Below are 20,296 nucleotides of genomic sequence, written 5' to 3'. Positions count from 1 at the left end.
TGCATGCAAACAAAGGATAGAGAGACATTCTACTGTCCTTAGTAATGCAGTATTTTATTGTAAACTTGACTGGCTGTGACAGTTCGTTAGATACTCTCTTCTACTGACTCCTGCCCTGACCCGCCTCCAGACATGACAAACATTTTTTTGTGTTATAGACCACAGGGTTGACTATAGGCGTGTTATCAGATTATGTGTGCTTCCTTTCCTTCCCTTGCGTCTTTATTATACACATGTAGGCCTATCTGTTTACATTCCTGACTGCATTCACAAAGACCAACAGGTCACCAAATAGTGTGGCTGGTGAGAAACTGCACAAAGCACAATACTGACAAATCAGTAAAATCTTCAATAGCACAGCGAGAGACATTACACAACCACACTTAAAGCTGGGGTAGGCAATGTTGGAGAAAATAGACAGAGACCTCTAGATTTTGGAAGAATCCAACCCCCCTCCCTTCAGGCCTCAGGCCAAAACACATTTTCATGCGCAGTGAGTGCATGGGCAGAGTGCACGCAGGTAGGGAATGAAATAATTGGCAGTTCTTATTACAGTCCTGCGACAGGCAACAGATACCAGATTTTCAGGCAGAGCATTTGATTTCTTGAGTGCTGTCGGGATGTAAAGAGAATTTCAACGAATTTTACAAAAACACTTCTGAAATAAATTGCCTAGCCCGGCTTTATCACAACTTACCCCAATAGCTTTTAACATGACAGGGGCCTTACCAAATAATTAAGACGATAAGGGAACCTCAAATTAAGACAAAGTGTTGAACGTAACTGAAAAACACATGTACAGCAGGTTCTATGAGCAAAGTTAGCTTGCACCACTTTAGCTGTGGCATTCTTACCACGCTATTCTACAACACTCAAAATATGCAAAGTATACATCCCAAATGGTTGCAAAAACTCGACATGGCGGGGGTCTATCAGCCAAACTCAAGGCTTCAAAACGGCAGTCCACAAACCAACGATGACGTCACCACGACTACGTCCATTTCTTATATAGGAAGTCTAACGGTACCACCTGAGTCTAATCTGTACATCACATGATATTGATAAGTGTTCAGTGACAGTGTTGTGCTGCCCTATTATTAGCATAATAATAGAGTAATGGAGATTCCCATTATATGTTAGCATTGAGCTAACTCTGGAAGCGCTATGTTTTATTAATATTAATTATGTATCGATATGATTGGCTGGAATATCGATACAATATGATGGAAAAATGTACGATATATTGTATCAATTTATTGTCACACCCCTATAAATAATAAGTGTAAGTTATTTGTACATATCGCTCCACTACTGCGCACACAAAGGTGTAATTTGATTATTCACAGGGTAAATGCCCATTGCAAACATTACTGCTTTTTGCATGAGGTGTCCAACACAAACAGTTAATCCAAACTAAAGAAAATGTTAACACGTCACTTTATGTTATGTGTGTGCTTTAGAAGTTGGTGTATTTTCTCAAGCGCTAAAGAGAAAAAGAAACTGGGTTCATGTTTCAAAACTGTTTGCATGTGAAAATGAAGGTATATACCGCTGATAACTCATTGTATTAAGGGGAAGGTTAAAACTTCAACGACATCTTTTTCTTTTACTTTCCTAATATGTGTGTCTCTCCTCACAGTGTCTGTAGTAAGGACAGTAGACAGTCAGAAAGTCTGTTAGCTGATAGACAAAGAATACAGGCAATAGTCTGAAATATCCTACATCAGGTTATTTTTTGGGTCATTTCCAAAATATTAGTTTCTTTTTGTCTTAAATGTGCCGCAGCTGCTGTTTTGGTGGAACAGTTAAAAATAAATAAAGCTCAATAAATGAAAATAGACTAACTTTCCAAAGTGAGTTTGGCATTTCTTACAATACTTAAATAGATTCCTGCATCAAATAAATGTAATTATATTTCTGACAATAGACAGTAATTATTTGTATTTTATTTATACTGATGTAACTTGATGCATTCAACATTTTCTTCCTATTCAAGACAATTACAATTAGTGCAATTACATACTGAATTTTGTGTAAGAGTGGGTTTTAATTATTATTATTTTTTATTTCCAAATAAAATCTTACACACAGTATTGCATTATCAATGTTTCAAAATAGTATCACTACAGAATTTGTCAGAATTAGCTTCTTATGGTCTTAAACAGGCATAGCTAGTGTTTTGGTGGAATATTGATTTCATTTCTTTCTGAGATTGGATAAGTATCTGATGTTTTACAGAAATGTACAAGCAACCATTTGTGGTTTTGCCCTAGAAATATTTGTATATGTATATAATTTATTTAGTTTAAGATTTGAACTTAATGTACAAAAAACAGTATCATACTTTGAATTCAGAGTGATTAAAGTACTGCACCTGGGTGAGTGAAGTTGAAAAACGTAATGCTGGTTCTGATAGAAAGGTGTCCAAACACAAGTGCATTCACAGCCTCAACAGGGCAGGGCAGCAGAAGGGAGACTGACATTATGACCACCTACTGGAAAAAAGTTAAAAAACTAAGTCAAACCTCTTTCCTATCACAAATACAAACACACTACTCATATAAATCCCAGTAATTCATTATAACTTTAAATAATGTTTTTTATTATTATGCCTGATTTTAAGAAGTAGTGCAGACCCCTCAGCACCACTACTGTCTGCACTGATGATTAGGTAAGGCTCAACCCATCTACGTCAAATGTAACAGAATTCACATAGTATGCTGATAGTACATTTATACTCCTAACATGCTTACTACAAGTATATTAAAGATATATTCTCCTGAGCTTTAACATACTTCTCAAAAGTATACTTTGAATAAATTGGTAATAAATATATACTTAATTAAACTTTTAATAAATATGCTTAAATAGAAGAATATTTTTCACAACATTTTAGTCTATTTATTAAAAATATATTTATTTAACTCTTAGTAAATACTATTTTGGTGTACTTTGTGGAAGTACACTGTTAAACAATTACACTTTTAGTGGGTTAAAAATATATTTATGCCAAACAAGCGTCATTGTGTAGGCTACTGCAAAATATTGTAAATATTTATGTAATTGCCACATGTTTCAGCCTGATTTCCAGAAGTATGATTTTTAAAACATTTTTTTAACATTAAAAAATATTTTTCAAAAGCATCAGGTAAATAGCTAGTTGAGATCAGAGACCTCTTTCATAAGGGTAACCTGGCCCAGAAGGAAGCAGCACAACAACAACATAAAATATAGAAATAAGTATACTTTAAATCATAATGTAGTTATACTTGTGAACACGTGTACACAGGGGCGAAGTGTGTCCTCTCGCCTAGCGCAGTGCAACCTGACCAATCAGAATCAAGGTTTTCAAATCGACGACCCAATCGCACAGCGTGAAAGTCCGCTTCACGAAAATTAACGTGTTTACAGTCGTTGAGAGGGAAGCTATTTCTGGCCAGAAATCATTTTGTTTCTAAGGTTTCCTTTGTTTTACTTTACCGACTTGGACTTGGCGAAGGTGGACACCACAGACATAAGAAAAGAACTCAGAGGAGAAGAATATCCGGTCAGCTACCTGCAGAAGTTAAATGTGAAAACAGCTAAAGAGGCGTGACAGGCAAGGACAAGCAGGAGAGGACAGACCAGAGACTGCCAGCAAAAATAGTCTTTCTTGGTAAATTTATTATTGTTAGCAAGACAACACAATTGTGTAAATTAACTAAAGTTGAGCTCACTCTGGGTTTGGAAATATTTCCCTTGGTGGATAGCTCTGGTGTGCATTAGCTAATTAATATATTTGTTAGCTAACGTTAGTTTGGTTTTTAATAGCTTCATAATCGAGACAGCGACTTTCGTCTGCCTTAAACAGTGTTGGGAGTAACGTTACAAAAGAAACGTGATTAATGTTACAGTAATGTATTGCTTTTTGCTGGAAGGCAGTTTTTAATGTTAAAAAATTTCTGTAATATACAATCTCAGTAACCCTGTTGCTGGAATTTGATGCAAGAGATTTCAACAAGGCAGGCCTATGCATGTGTGTGTATGAGCCCTCAATTCTGCTTTTGCACTGTTAAAATGTCCAGTGAGGTTTTTATCAGAGTAATAAATGCAACTAATATGTTGCTGTCTGTGTGCTAAAGGTTCACATTTTTATAGTTTACCTTAATGCTCACATGTCCATGTTTACAGTAAGTTATTGGTCACTGTAATCATTATTCCTGCCCGTATAGTCTGTAAAGACATCACCACAGCTGTCATTTTTGCATTAATTAATTTAATTAATTTAAAGTTTAGCTGAATTCACTGCAGCCATGGAGGGGGAATTATATGTATGAGGGACCCCCATGGATAACATTAATGATGGGATGTGTATAGTGTACTTTTCAGTAATACTGATCATATGTCATCATTTTACTTATTTTATTTTTATTTGAAGGTGTTTTGGTCAAGATGTGATACATGCTGCTGTACCTTTTAATGTACAGGAATTTATTTAAGTTTGCCAATTTTTTTTCAGTTTTGAAAAAAAGTATTTTGAAGAAATTATTTGTTTTTATATTTCACTTTTCCATATTTTGATATTTTAGGACTTAGTTTTTTCAGTTCCATGTTTTATGTTTTCAGAGTCTAAGCTTATTTTTTTTTTCAGCATCAAATCTTTTTTTTACAGCTTCAAGTCTTTTATTTTCACTTTCTAATCTATTTTTCAGTTTCAGATCAGTTGTTTTCAGTGGAAGACTCCCGATTTTGCGTGGAATCATGAGTGACAGTCTAACGAAGAAGGAAGAAGACTCTCCTCAGTCATGTTGCCTTCAAGAAACGTAGGCACTGCGAGAAGTGATTGGCAGTAAACTAAACTAAGTTCCCTTTAAAAAGCTGTTTTGGACAATACGTGGGACCAATTACACTATACGAGTAATAAATTGTGCCAGCTTGTGCAGTTCAGCAGCTACACTTTAAGAATGGACTTCTCCCACTTACACATGCGACCATGCTGTATTCACTCGCCATGGCGTCCGCAGCGCCAAGGCAACCCGCTGGCGCCAGTGCACAGGTAAGACGTGAAATATATGGTACGTTTTGAATAGATTCTTTGGTGACATTATCACCACAGTGGCTCATTATTTTATCGTAGGGACACACATAAAGGGAAAATGCGTTTGAGTTGGACAACTGGACAAAGCTGGAAATGAAGCATCGCTTGGATTAGCATGAACTAAGTTAACTTAGCTTCATCCTACTAAAGCTAGCTAACGTTAGTGTTGTGAATTTCACACTCATTTCAGTAACTAGCTCAAGTTTTTTTATGCCTTTAACGTGGATTTTCTTTGTTAACCTCAGTCAGAATGTCGACCATAACTCGACAGTGGCTGCAGCCGCTGAGCCTTATAAACGTGCTCACACACAACATCTCTCAGGGACAGCAAGAGCAAGGAAGAATGCAGGAACAGGGATCGTCATCTGTAGACCAAGAGATGGCCAGGTTTTAGGTGGAATTTTATTGTTCAAGTTCATTTTAAAGTCATTTAACTAGTTCATATTTTATATGTACATTTATGACCATATTTTAAAAAAATATTCATTTTTAAATCATGCAGATCTTTCCCTGGATTTTTCTTAAGAAAAAGTTACCTAGGAAAGCGAAAGATACAGAGTCCAAAGACCTATGGCACACCATATACAAAAACCTGGTTTCTATGTTTACCTGTTTAATTCAGAGACAACCCCAACCCCATCTGAAGAGTCTGAACTTGCTCAAGCAGGGCTTGGAAAAAGACATCTCACCATGTCCAGGGAAATGAGCCACGAGGAGGTATTACAGATCAAACTTTGCTCAAAACTTCTTATATTTAAAAGATGACCCTTTTATCCTAGTGGTAGGATATTCTTCAAGCATTGAGACATCACTTAGTTATGTTCTCTTAGTTCTTTAGACTACTGCAAAATGAGTAGATGCAGGGAGTGACAGGTGGATGGCTACTCTACAAGGCTACGGGTGGAGAAAAGTAGTGATATAATATCCATTGTCATTCAAATAACTTGGCCAAACATATCTAGTTGAAATAATCCAAACATTGTTGCATTTACAGGTGGTCAGGGTAAAAGGAGACTGATAATGATTCCTCCTGACTCTGATGGATACACCGGAACCCTTCTTCGCAGTGTCACAGGGGCAGGGAAGAACACCCTGTATATTGTGCCTTTGCAGCATGAGTTTGACCTAACTCCACTACCTCCAGATGCCATTGAATTCCGAAGTATGCCAAAAGCACAATGTCAAACTTGCAAAGTCAGTTTTCTTTTGCACATTTTGGCCCTTCATGTTCAGGAGTGCATGGAGTCTCAGTCAGCAGGAGAGGATATTGAGGTAAGCTATGTAATACATGTGATGTTGCATTGTACAGCAACTACTGCTGTTCAATGAGTTACAACAGAATATTTTCACAACGACATCCAGATAGTTTCAATGACAGCCCCCCCCTGTACACCATGACACCAAGACATCTTTTGAAGAGGTACAGAGTTAAATGTTATTGTGTTGCAATGTGAAATGCTAACTGTTCTGTATGAGACTGTTGCTAATAGTCCAAATGTTCTGTCTCCAATAGAAAGTTCCATGTCCCATCTGTTTCTTGAAATTTACACCACAGTTTGTAGAGATCCATGCTAGCTTGTGTGGAGAAAGGTAATTTGTATGCGGTACTTTTATGTTCATTTTAAATGAATATGTAACTTGAGTACTTGTTTTTTCTATTCGTAATATGTCTCACATGTGCTTTTGTAGAGAAAAGGACAATCTTAAGATGGCTGAGACACCTGCTGCGAGCCAGAACAATGGAGAGGAGCACATCAAAAGGTAAATACTGTGTTGTCTAAATACATAAGCATCTTCATCCTACACAGATCTTAATTCTACAGCTTTTGTGGTCAACATTAGTAGCTATTTATTGATTCTAAGTTTTGTTTGGCAGTGCACAAGATCGCTTACGTAATCTGTATTCTGCGCATGCGTTGGCGTCTGTAGCTACCTGTCGGAAGCTCCGTCGTAAACCGGACTCTTATCCAGTTTTAATCCACACTTTTTCATTACATTTTTTATATCCTTTTTATTTAACTTAAGTTAAAAACTTACGTTTTACATGGGTTAAGGATTCAGGTCATCCGACATAGATTTTAAGCTAGATGACCGTACACAACAAAGCTCCGGTGACTATGCTAGCCGAGATAACTCTGCCTCATGAGGACTGCACACTCCTTAAGAAATCAAACAAAAAGATTGCTGACCTTATGGAAGACATCCGACGACTTTCAGAGGAACTCAAAGGTTCCCTGCTGACTGGCTTTATGGATGTGGCTTCAGTACAAGCCAAACAGATTGTTTCTCTTAGTGGACACCGTGCTATGGGATCCTTCCCAGGCTTTCCTCCTGCTCAATTCCGAAGCATCAGTCAAATTGGGCTGAAGTGGTGGTCCGTGGCTGCAAGAGAGGCTCGGACGGGGCTGCCTCTCCTCCGCACATCGGCCTCTCCAACCGCTATGCAGCCCTGTCTGACGACACTCCGGTCCAACCAGCAGATGCACCTGCGGCTTCGAGTCTCCCTGATACGGATCTCTTTCGGCGGACAGTGCCTGACGACACTGTTGCATCTCCTCCACCGCCTACATCTCCTGCACTGGCGGCAAACCGTGATCAGCTGGGCCGTCATCCCGGTCAAAAACCTCCGCTTCCCAACGTAGGATCCTGAAGGAGGCTGTGCTCAGACGCTCCGGAGGCCGTCTCTACCCTGCACTGTCGGGTAGCCCTTCTCTCAGGTCTGTTACTGCTGCTCCAACACAACACTCGGCAGCTCACACACTCCATCCTCAGTCCGCACGCAGTGTTGAAGCAGATTCTGCTCAGTCCTGCTCTGGAACCCCACAACCGGCATCTCCTCGTCCTCTTTTCTCCCCAACCACACTAATAATTGGTGACTCCATAACCAGAAACATCCGTTTTTTTTAACGCTACAACTCACTGCTTCCCCGGTGCCACCACGGCTGACATTTTAAAAAAACTCCAGGACCTGATGCCGTCGCTCCCGTCCTCCATCACAAGAGTGATGGTCCATGTCGGAACAAATGACACAGCTCTTCGGCAGTCTGAGCTGACAAAATCAGATTTTAACCGTCTTCTTAACTTTTTAAAGCAGTGTGAAAACTGCCTTTTATTGCAAAGATTCTAGAAAGAATTGTGTCCAAACAGCTGCTCACTGTACTGGAAAATAACATGGTTTTAGGAAGTACCACAGCACTGAGACTGCCCTGCTTAAAGTCACCAATGACCTTATAATGTCTGCTGATGAAGGCATGTGCTCAGTCCTAGTACTCCTGGACCTTAGCGCTGCTTTTGACACCATTGATCACAACATCATGTTAGACAGACTGAGACACTGGGTGGGGATCTCTGGTACTGCCCTAGAATGGTTTTCATCCTACCTGTCAAATAGGAAGTTTTGCGTGTCTCCTCGTTCTGTCCAGTTAAATATGGTGTGCCTCAGGGGTCGGTCTTAGGACCCATTTTGTTTTCCTTGTATCTGCTTCCCCTGACATATTATCCATAAACATGGCATTTCTTTTCATATTTATGCTGATGACACACAAATATACTTGCCCGTCAGATCCACAGACCCTGGAATGCTGAGTTCACTTAACAACTGCCTTTGTGAAGTCAAAAAATGGATGTCAAATAATTTCCTCCAACTGAACTCAGACAAAAAAGAAATCCTGGTCATTGGGTCCCAGCAGATACTGCCATCTGCTGGTTCCCTAGTAAATCACATTAAGCGTGTGGCAAAGAACCTTGGTGTTTGGTTTGATAGTAATTTAAATTTCGAGCAGCACACCACAAAGCTTGTTCAATCATGTTTTTATCAACTTAGAAATATAGCAAAAATTCGATCTATGTTAACTTTTAAGGACACCGAGACCATTTTACACACCTTCATCTCATCACGCCTGGATTATTGCAACAGCCTTTTCACCTGTTTAACCCAAAAATCTATTGATCGACTCCAGACTGTCCAGAACTCAGCTGCCTCGATCTTATTTGACTTTATTTTATCCCTTTTATTTTATTCTATTTTACTTATTTTATATTTATCTTAAATGTGTATTTTAGTCTTTAAAATGTTTTCTTGCTTTTATCTTGTATTGTTTCTGTATTGTTTTTTTGGTATTATTGTCTTTACACTTGTTAAAGCACTTTGTAGAGCACATTTCAAAAACAAGTTACAAATAAAGATTATTATTATTATTATATATTGTAAACAACTGTTTGCAATGTGTTATCACACAAAGACGACATCCTTTGAAAAGCAAGGAATCTCTGTATGTCTGCATTTGATTTTTGATTTTATTATTGAACAGTAACATGAATAAATGCATAATAAAATAATAATAATAATAATAAATTTTATTTATAATGCACTTTACATTTCAGGGAAATCTAATCTGATGTGCTACAACAACAAGGGGTTAAAAACAGTTCCAGAAAATAACAATCGCAATAAAACACCGTAACAAAAAATTTAAAACCATGACTGTTAAAAGGCCTTTTGAAATAAAGTCTTTAGGCCCTTCTTAAAAACCTCCAGAGTTTGTGGGGCCCTTAGGGGCTCTGGGAGGGCATTCCAGAGCCGTGGGGCGACTGCCTGGAAGGCCCTGTCTCCCATGGTGGAGAGTTTAGTCCTTGGTTGGTGCAGGCAGTGGGTAGAGGTGGAGGAGCGGAGGTTTCTTAAGGTGGTGAGTGGGGTGAGGAGTTCACTGAGGTAGGCAGGGGCAGTTCCATGTATGCACTGGTGGGTAAGGAGACAGATTTTATATTGAATTCTGTATTGAATGGGCAGCCAGTGGAGGGATTTCAGGACTGGAGTGATATGGTCATATTTGCGCCTCCTCGTCAGGACCCGGGCAGCGCAGTTCTGAATATGCTGAAGCTTTTGCAGTCTCCTGCCAGGGATCCCGACGAGGAGGGCATTACAGTAGTCCAGCCTGGAGGAGATAAAGGCATGGATCAACTTCTCAGCATCTAGTTGTGAGAGGGAGGGGCGGAGTTTGGCGATGTTTTTGAGGTGGAGGAAGGAGACCTTACAGAGGTGACGGATGTGAGTGTCGAATGTGAGATTTGAGTCAAGTCTGACTCCAAGGTTTGTAACAGAAGTAGACAGGGGAATGTGATGACCAAAAATGGATATACTGCTGAGGGAGGAGGACTGGGTTTGATGTGGAGTACCGATCAGGATGGCTTCGGTTTTGCTGCTATTTAGTTGAAGAAAGTTGTCAGCCATCCATGCCCTTATCTCCTCCAGGCAAACCTGAAGTGCAGATGGCAGAGCTGAGGGGAGTGTAGAGTCCATTTTTATGTATAGTTGTGTATCATCTGCGTAACAATGGAATGAAACTTTGTGTTTATGGATGATGTGACCGAGGGGTAGTAAGTAGATGGTAAAAAGGGTTGGACCAAGGACGGACCCTTGTGGCACTCCACAGCTGACTGTGTGGGGTGATGATTGGGACTGTCCTAGAGCCACATACTCCGTCCTGGCTGTGAGATAAGACTGGAACCAGCCTAGTGTAGTCCCAGAAAGTCCTACCATAAACTGGAGACGGTGAAGCAGGATGTTGTGATCCACAGTGTCAAAGGCGGCCGACAGGTCCAGTAGGAGGAGGAGAGATGGTAAGCCCTGGTCTGCAGTCATAAGTAGGTCATTTGTGACGCGGACCAGGGCTGTCTCCGTGCTGTGTGCTGCTCGAAAACCGGACTGAAATTTTTCATATATGTTATGGATGTGAAGGTGATTGTGGAGTTGGGCTGCAACAACTTTTTCCAGGACTTTGGACAAAAACGGCAGGTTTGAAATGGGTCTGTAATGAGCCAGGATGTCGGGGTCAAGTGACGGCTTTTTCAGATGGGGGCGGATAACTGCAGTTTTGAGAACTGGAGGGACCTGACCGGATTTGAGTGACTGGTTGAGGATTGCTGTGATCAATGGACTGATGGCTGTAATATTGGATTTTAATAATGATGTGGGGAGAGGGTCCAGTGAGCATGTGGAGGATTTCATGCACCTTATGATCCTCTCCACCTCTGTCTGAGAAATGCCTGAGAAGAGAGAAAATGTCTTTAATGGGTTTGTGGGAATAATTTTGGAGGAGGGTGAAACTGTGGCAGAAAGGTTGGATCGGATTGAAGCTACCTTGTTGGTGAAAAAGTCCATGAACCTATTGCACTGGTCTGTACTGGTGTCAAAATGTGCATATGTGGGAGGTTTGAGAAGAGAGTTTATTGACGCAAACAGCTTTTTTGAATTTCCAGAGCACTCTGAGATTTTTTGAGAGAAATATTGAGACCTGGCTGAAAAATGTAATCCACAGTGACAATATACATTCTTCAGAACAGTCGAAGATAACACAAGAAAGTTAAAAACTTATTTCCATTGTGGAGCCAGTCTGAGAAAGATAGGCAAGGTAAGCTATATAAACAAAAATAAAAACAAATACATACCTGAACACAAAGACATTTACACCTGGGGTCCCCTCAAATTATTATGTTAAGAAATACTCCTTAATACTTTTTAAAAGGTGTACAAAAAGGTGTTTTGGCCAGAACAGCACCTAAATCTACAGGGTACTGTCAGTTGCACAGCCTGAGTAGCTATGAGAGCTCCTAAAAAGCTTAAAATAATCTTTAAAATACCTTGCTTGTTCCTATGCAAAATCTTTCGTGTTAATCTCAGTTTCAGCTGCCTCACCCTGTTTTCAACAGTCAACCATTTTAAGTCCTTGAGTTCAGAAGAGCCGACATGAGTCCTCTTGTTGAGGTTTAAGATCAAGTTAAGTTTAGTTTTTATCCTCCTGGGGGTGCTAATGTACCATGTAGTACAGTCAGAGTGAGGCTGAGTTAAAACTATTGCCAACGATTTCAAAATTTCTTTATTTAGAAAATGAGCCTTACGGGCCAGAAATTTAATTCTTTGTTTCACTTGTGTGATAAAACTTTGACCCATATCCACGCCACTAGAGGAACTATCTAGGTCACAGCCTAAGTATTTAACACAAGTTTTAACTGCAATTTAGGTATCTCCCATGGAAATACTGAGCTCAGGTGTCTGTATGTATATTAGTTGTTGAGGTCAGTGGAGGTGAAGGAGAGGGGCAGGGTGATGACCCCGGTCATGTTGATGATGAGGGAGAGAAGGATGAGGAGGAGGAGCAGGAGGAGAAGGACGATGCAACCAGAGAAAACAGTGACGGGTGAAGAGGCTGTGTGCAGGGCTGAGGAGGCAATTATATGCATAGATAGCAGTAGAACATGGAGTATTGTTATACATAATTAAGAAAAATTACAATTTCTTAGCATTTGCCACAGAGTGCCACTGGGTACCACCGGTGACTTGAAATAACATGAACAAAAAGTAACATATAGTTAGAATCAGTGCTAACATTAGCAAGCATCTAAAATACAGATGTGTTGAAAAATTTTGCAAATGATGACAGCTGCAATTAAAATCCATGTGGGAGCTCAGCAGATATGACCTTCCTCTGTGTTCTTATGATACAAGAAGGAAAGTTCTATAATGTCCTCTGATGGTTTATGTTCCATCACTGTGACTGATGCAGTCAACTTTAGAATTGACTGGAAATAACAAGTAGCACACAGTGGTAAACTCAGGTCTCCAATTTATTATTTATTCTCTTCAACATTAACACATCCAACAGTTGTTGCAGTGTCACAGGAATCTGACATTGCTTCATCTCTACAAACACCAACAAGATGATGGTGTTAACAGCGTCTCTGCTCAGAACAGTAAAGTCATTAATTGAACCCTGGGTCAGGTTGACTTCCATCCATCCATCCATCCATCATCAACCGCTTATCCTGTATACAGGGTCGCGGGGGGGCTGGAGCCAATCCCAACTGACATCGGGCGCAAGGCGGGGTGCACCCTGCCATCGCAGGGCCACACAGACGAACACCCACTCACACCTAAGGACAATTTAGGGTCACCAATTAACCTAGCCTGCATGTCTTTGGATGGTGGGAGGAAGCCGGAGCACCCGAGAGAACCCACGCAGACACGGGGAAAACATGCAAACTCCAGAAAAGCCGGGGCAAATGGGGTTTGAACCCACGACCTTCTTGCAGTGAGGCGACACTGCTAACCACTGTATCACCGTGCCGACAGGTTGTAGACTTAATAAAAACAAAAGATTTCTATTGTATTTTGAAAACAATTAATTTTAAAAAACTGCACAAATAAGAAAATGGACAAATGCTAGATTAAACAATATCTACATTAGCTACCTTGTGTCCATTCAAAAAACAAGTTAATCAATATCTTTTTACATGAGCTATGATATCTTCTATCTTTCATCAACATACTAGTGTTGACACAGCCATTGTGTATTGCTATAAGCTCTGTATCTTTAGGTATCAGGAATTGGGTGGTGATGGCGCAATGGATAAGACTATGCCTTTGGTGTGAGAGACCCGGCTTCAACTCCCCGCTATGACCCATCCACCAATGTGTCCCTGAGCAAGACACTTAGCCCTTTGTTGCTCCAGAGGCGTGCGACCTCTGACATATATAGCAATAGTAAATCGCTTTGGATAAAAGCTTCAGCTAAATGAATAACTGTAAATTAGAAGGTTACAATAAAAAAGACATGTGTTGTACCAAACAATAAAACTTTAAACTGAATGTGAAGCACAAGTTTGAGAATAAGGCTGGGCACAGAATCAACTTGATCTGATAATCAGAAAATGACATATACACTTTATTATACTGTCTATTATTATTTGAATTTGTAAACAACATTCAAGATAAAATGGGGTGATGCTTTCTAAACTTTAAATGAAAGCACATATTCTTATTTACAGACAGAATCTAACAAGTCTTTTGTCATTGCTTTTATTTGAATGGACGAAGGTACACATAGTTGCATCCTCGTCCAACCGAGAAACATGGGTAAACAGGATCAGTGAATTTGGTGTGAAAGGTGTAGAGGTGACTCAGTTTATTAGAGACTCTGTAGTAGGACAGAGTGCCAGCAGGCCAATCCAGAAACACCCCAACTCTGTTGCAGTCAGAGGGAAAAACATCGCTCCACACCCTGCCATTATGATATGCGTGAAGTGTGGATTTCAGAAAGCAATACTGGCCAAAACACCACGACATGGTATTACTTCCAAGCTCGCTCTGTGAACTGTCTCCTTTTCTTTCAGTAATCTTGTACGCAACACCTACGTAAACAGATTCAAAGGAAGAATTACTCCACCCTAGCTCCCAGTAATGTCGCCCCTTTAACCTCTGTCTGCACATCACCTGAGGATGTGTATCAAACCTCTCTGGGTGATCAGGATACGTCTGCAACGCTCCACATGTTGCCTTTTTGTTTCCCAAAGACAGAGTGAGGTAGTTGTTGACAGTGTCTGGGTCCAGGGTGAGATCACAGGCATCTGATGGAGAGACCAAAACAAAATGTGTAATAAGTCATTCGGATGTTGAAGCAGGTTTCTGGAGGAGAAGGAGGAAGGTAGATGGGGAATTTGTATCTTCAACTCATTAAAGCATTGCAGTAGAAGTACTTACACCAGATCAGATCTCTTCTGTCAGTGATTTTCTCCACAGGAGGGAGGTCAGGCTTTGAGAACTCCTCAGAGACCAGAATGCCCTCCTTGTAATGGTAGATGGTTGCTCCTGCGTATTTCTTATTTGCTATGGCTGCTATAAGGAAACGGTATCGGCTGTTGTTCTTCAGTGCTTTGGCAAGATAAGAGAAAGATTTGGCTTTTTTGCTCATTTTAGTAAAAACTTCATCTGAGTTGTACCACAGGTCTTCATAGGTACTTCCTAATTTATGTGAGTCCAAGTAGTCGGCCATCACATCAAGGTAGGTGTCCCCCCTTTCCATGGAGGTGAAAACAAAGCACAGAGCATCCTCCACACCGAGAACCTCTCTGTCCAGCTCTGACTTATTGTGGACAATCTGTGTTCCCTCCATCTTTTCTACACAGGACCTGATGATGTTGATTTCTCTCTCTTTGTCTTCCATCCACTTGCTTAGTTTCTTATGACTGAATGGTGACTTGTCTCTGTCTTCAAAGACTTTTTCTGTTGAGCTCTCATCTTCTTCACCTGCTCTGATTGAGGTAAGTTTCTTCTCCATGGTCTGTTGGAGTTTAGTTGCATAATCATTACACAGTTTTTGGAAAGTGCTTAACTCTTCTCGAATCTGTGGTAAATTCTCCACCACTCTGTCGACCAGAGAATCGTTGCATCTCATTCCCACTTGACTTAAATCTTCCAGAGCATACTCTATCTTGCTCACTAGTCCAACACTGATCTCTCTCACCAGTTCAGCAGCTTCTGAATACAAATTCTTCAGTGGCATAAGAGAGACCTCCAGTGGAACACCGTTCTCTCCCTTTTCTCCCAGCAGCTTTGGAAGTTGTATGTAGGTCTTCACTGCATCTACAAATGTTGCAGGGTTGCTTTCGAGAATGAAGTCTCCGTAGAATTTGCAGGAGAATTTCTCAGTCAGAGATTTTTCTGCATCAGTCAGCTTGAGTTCAACTTTCCCCTCAACATTCAATTTGGGGATCTTCTTAATCACAGCTTCCATTTTGAGCTGGAAGTCCGTAACGCTGCTGGCGTCTAACTTCTCACTGTCAAACACAAAGAAAGCGTTTGCTCCATAAAGGATGCCTGTGACTACATGAGTTGCAGAGGCCTTCTTAATAACATCTGTCTGTTGGGTATTCCTGGGTAAATGGTCAATCACTGACAACTGTTTAAAGTTGGTCGTGGCTTTGTACTGACACGTCACTCTGCTCTGATTCTTGAATTTCTTCGTATCATTCAGAAACTTTGCAGATCCTCCACCTTCAATCAGTCCACACATATAACTGACCTTCAGAGAAGCATCAACATCCAGCAGAGTGGACCTGGATTCAATGGAGTCAGATGCAGAAATTTCAAATGCGCTGCTGTGCTGAGAGCTTTCAACTGTGTTCTCTTTCAGAGTTTTATCATCCCACAAAGTCAAACCTACAGAAATTAGAAAACAGTCATCTGATAAAGCAGGAAAATAATTTTGTTAATATAAAGTCACACAGAGCTAATGATAAACATTTAGATTTCGGTATGTTGCTCCTCCTTATCCTGCCAGCAGTTCATTAAACATGTAATATTTTAATTGCTTGATTAATTAATAAAAGGATTATAGTATTCAGAGGGTATGGTAACATGATTGTAACTGTGTAATAACACAATAAGACGTCCTGTGTGTGCCTGTAAGCCAGACAGCAGAGGAGAGGAGAGAGGCAAGACTGCACACGAAATGTAAAATTACACCAAAAACATGTTTTCCGCTCCTCAAACCATTTCAAAACCAAATTGGAAATGCCAAATAATCAAGTGTTTGTTTTTCTGTTTTAAAACCAAAACGGAAAACTATTGATTGACACTGAATATGTCCGATCTGTGTAGCTTTACGTCTTCCACTTGAGAAACGTGCAGCAAATACACTTGGGCAATGGCGATGCCTAATATAATGTATTGATGTTGGTGAGTGTGACCAGTCAGGGGATGGGGTAGACCACCGCTGTTGCAAACAGGCGCACGCGTACAGCAACCAGTTTTTAAAACCAGTAGGGTTACAATACCAGTCATAGATAAAACAAAACGCCGGTCCTTTGTTTTCATGTTTTGTGTTTAAAACGGAATAATCCAAGAACTATATGTGCGGATTCTCCTCAAATCCAACTCCCTGTTTGTTTCCAAACCAAAATACTACTATACTACTAATAATACTAATAGACGAACAACCACTCACACCTAATACTAATTTAGAACCAATCCATTCACAATAGGGTTTGACAGTACAACTCTCATAGGGGTGTTTTAAAATGGCTCCACAGAGACAATTAGGGGCTGAAATTCTGCAACAATAATGACTTGATTCAATTTTACCACCTATCTATCTATCTAGAATTACAAAGCATCAATTATTTTTATAATGTGTCTGAATGTTAAATAAGTGTGGTTAAAATAGTTTAACTGCCTAATAAAATGATTTCAAGGCTCCTGTAAGCAGAGCTGTGGCAGGCAGATATCTTGCAAAATAGTCTAAATGAAGTCTTACCTGGAATCAGTTGATCTTTCCGAGCATCATAGAGCATTCCTAGGGTGAATGGTCGACCCAGAGCAGCAACCTTTATGGTATCTGAGGCCATTTCTCCAACCTGTTGAGTTAGTGGCCACACAGTCCTCACTACTTAAAGTCCTCTGCAGTATGAGTGTTGAGAGTTTATGACACAGGAAGTCTCTTCCTTCAGACAAACTGCAAAGACAAGAAGCTGAAACCGTGACAGTTTACTGTGCATGGAAATACAATATCTCCCCAAAGACACTATTCTGACAGTGATAGTTTTACTATCAGTAATCTCTCTCTCTCTCTCTCTCTCTCTCCCCCTCTCCCTATTTATAGAGATATCTATCTATTCTATTTCTATCTCTACCTCTATCTCTCTGTCAGCCAAGTTTGTCCTCACCTGGTGAAGTATAGATCGCTTGTGTGCGAGTCCTCTTGACTTCCAACTGGAGCTGCCAGTCTGATCAGTGATGTTATACCCCATCAGATACTCTTCTGACTCCTCCTCTGACATGCCTCCAGCACCATGGTACCAACACAAAAGTAAATGTGCAAAGCACAAAAATATACAGGATGCAGTTATACATCGTTCCCTCAGAAAATCACAATAATGAAGCATGGGTTACTGTAACAAATTTATAAGCCTTTCCCTGTGACACAAGCCCTTTATTTGAAAGTGCTGGGTAGTGATGTAATGAGTCAGTCTCTCCTCACTTCAATACAGAATTTACACAACATTTAAGTTAAAACATTCACTTTAATACACTGAGTTATCAGCAGGAAATACATTAATTTTCACCTCTTTTTGGGGCTTTCTACAAGCATTGCATACTCCTTTGTCTACACTGGGAAGTTCCTTTAAATCATTTAGTTGTGAAACAAACAGATTCACTTCCTGTTTGGGGCTCCAACATGACTGGGAGCAGCGGGAACTGTTAGCTTCAATTGTTATTTAGACTTTTCTTGTAGAATGAGGTTTGCCTTTGACCCTGAGTCCATTTATTTGCTGAGGTGTTCTGAGAAGGAAGTCATAACATTTGTGTTCCTAACACTTTGTTCGATGTTGACAATTACAAGAACACTGAAATTCTATTACATGAAAATTGCAATGAGAGGAAGAGGGAGTGAGACAGCACTTGGATATGCGTTTCATACAGGAGACAAGGAGACCTGGATCTACTGATGCGATTGGACCCGTTCATGTGATAGTGGTCACGCCGGCTTCATGATCAAATGAAAATTAAGTTCAATTCAGTTTTAAAAAAAGCAGTTAATCAATCAATTGGCCTCATTAGCAAAAAGGTTCCGCATCAAATAACAAAAGTTGCTCCGTTCCTCAAAAACAAACACCTTGCCTGACTTATTGGGATCTGGACCGGTTTGATTGCAATGGTTTTGGTATTTTGGTTGGCTTGTTGTTTGGTGGTTGTTGCTGAGGTGCAGATGGAAAAGGGGGTGATGTACGGGAACCTTGCTCTATTGTAGTATGTGAACAGCAAGGGATTTGATGGCCTCACTGTTGTACTTGTTCAACTCTACTGAGCGAGTTGCTCCAACGTTTTTCCTCCACTCCGCTCTCCTCTCTTTTGTCAACTGCTCCCGTCTCTGACACACCAAACTTTTCAGTACTTCTGCACTTTCGTTATCTGGGAGGACTCCGTGTTGGTGCCAGCGCTGAGCGAATCAAGGTCTGCCTCTAGAGGGAGTATGAATCGGCGGTGTTCACGGGCGTTGCATCCTGAGAGGTTCATATTGTCACAGTGAGAGCTCAGCATATTTGATTTTCCTCTGTGTTCTTATGAAACTGCGAAGAAGGAAATTTCCAAGCACGTGCACACAGACATCAAAAGGGGCATGAGCACTTGCTCTTTTTCTTCCTCAAGAGAAACCCCCAAGGGATATATATTCCTGTTTGCACACCGCTTCCCCTGTCAAGCAATAAAGTTATTCGAATAAAAAAATCTAAATATCAGGCCGGCCGATAAAGCTTTATCAAGTTCCGATGCGCTCTCTTTCGCTAATTAGCCAAAACACAAAAATAGTTAACTGTTGACTTGCTAACAGGCATGACTAATGAGTAAGGCTACTATCTAAGCTAAAGTTTAGCTAAGGCCATACAGGCTACTGTACTGTTCAAGTGAATACAGTAAAATTCGCCACATTGATATTCAAATTAGGTGTAATTTTGCATACATTTGACAAGGCACTGCAGTGTCAAGGATAAACAAAATCATATCACCACAGAACTTCCCCAGTTAATGACTTGTCATTGACTTGAAATGTTGTTTAAATATGCAGATTAGCTTGTTTTGTTCATTTAGAAGAAATCTACAGATGCAAACAGACAGAGGGTAGTAAAACAAACACGATCCAAATGTGTGTTTTGGAAGTTTTCTTTCAGAGAAGAAAATTGACCACCCCATGAAAAGTGTGTCCTGCCTTAAACAGTAACTTCATTTTGATTGTGGGCTCCTCATCTAATAACTATCCATTTTTTTAGTTTGTTAGATCTTTACACGATACAGACAGCCCTCCCTCTGCGTATGTGTATATATCTGGGGGGTTAAACTCTCCTGTCATGCAAACAGAAAGGATACTACTGTAAACTTGCTGCTGACAGTTTGTTAGATACTCTCTTCTACTGACCCGCCTCCAGACGTGACAACCATTTTTTTTATGTGATAGACCACAGGCTTGACTATAGGCTTGTAGTCAGATTATGTGTGCTTAGCACATTACTAACAAATCAGTAAAATCTTCAATAGCACAGCGAGAGACATTACACACAACCACACTTAAAGCTGGGGTAGGCAATGTTGGAGAAAATAGACAGAGACCTCTAGATTTTGGAAGAATCCAACCCCCCTCCCTTCAGGCCTCAGGCCAAAACACATTTTCATGCGCAGTGAGTGCATGGGCAGAGTGCACGCAGGTAGGGAATGAAATAATTGGCAGTTCTTATTACAGTCCTGCGACAGGCACAGATACCGGATTTTCAGGCAGAGCATTTGATTTCTTGAGTGCTGTCGGGATGTAAAGAGAATTTCAACAAATTTTACAAAACACTTCTGAAATAAATTGCCTAGCCCGGCTTTATCACAACTTACCCCAATAGCTTTTA

At 40.3% G+C, this 20,296-nt stretch overlaps 1 protein-coding gene across 2 annotated transcripts; it reads right to left on the bottom strand.

Annotated features, from left to right (window-relative positions):
* Window positions 1–13,764: 13,764 nt before the first annotated feature.
* LOC119915613 (neoverrucotoxin subunit beta-like) lies at window positions 13,765–17,695 on the bottom strand. 2 transcript variants are annotated; one of them, XM_038735227.1, is made up of 4 exons: window positions 17,576–17,695; window positions 17,167–17,364; window positions 14,613–16,070; window positions 13,765–14,479 (listed from the first exon to the last, which is right to left on the bottom strand). In XM_038735227.1, exons 2-4 carry the CDS (start codon window positions 17,255–17,257, stop codon window positions 13,932–13,934), a joined length of 2,097 nt encoding a protein of 698 aa, XP_038591155.1. In that variant the 5' UTR covers window positions 17,258–17,364; window positions 17,576–17,695; the 3' UTR covers window positions 13,765–13,931. The 2 variants fall into 2 exon arrangements, with proteins under 2 accessions (XP_038591155.1, XP_038591154.1); XM_038735226.1 differs by lacking the exon at window positions 17,576–17,695 and having other exon boundaries at window positions 17,167–17,554.
* Window positions 17,696–20,296: the final 2,601 nt, after the last annotated feature.

This window comes from Micropterus salmoides, unplaced genomic scaffold (assembly GCF_014851395.1).
Source record: "Micropterus salmoides isolate LMB-PRFRI ecotype aquatic unplaced genomic scaffold, ASM1485139v1 Ms_hic_scaffold_21, whole genome shotgun sequence".
NCBI lineage: Eukaryota > Metazoa > Chordata > Actinopteri > Centrarchiformes > Centrarchidae > Micropterus > Micropterus salmoides.
Note: the sequence above shows the minus strand (reverse complement) of the source record. Positions and strands in the feature narration are given on the sequence as shown.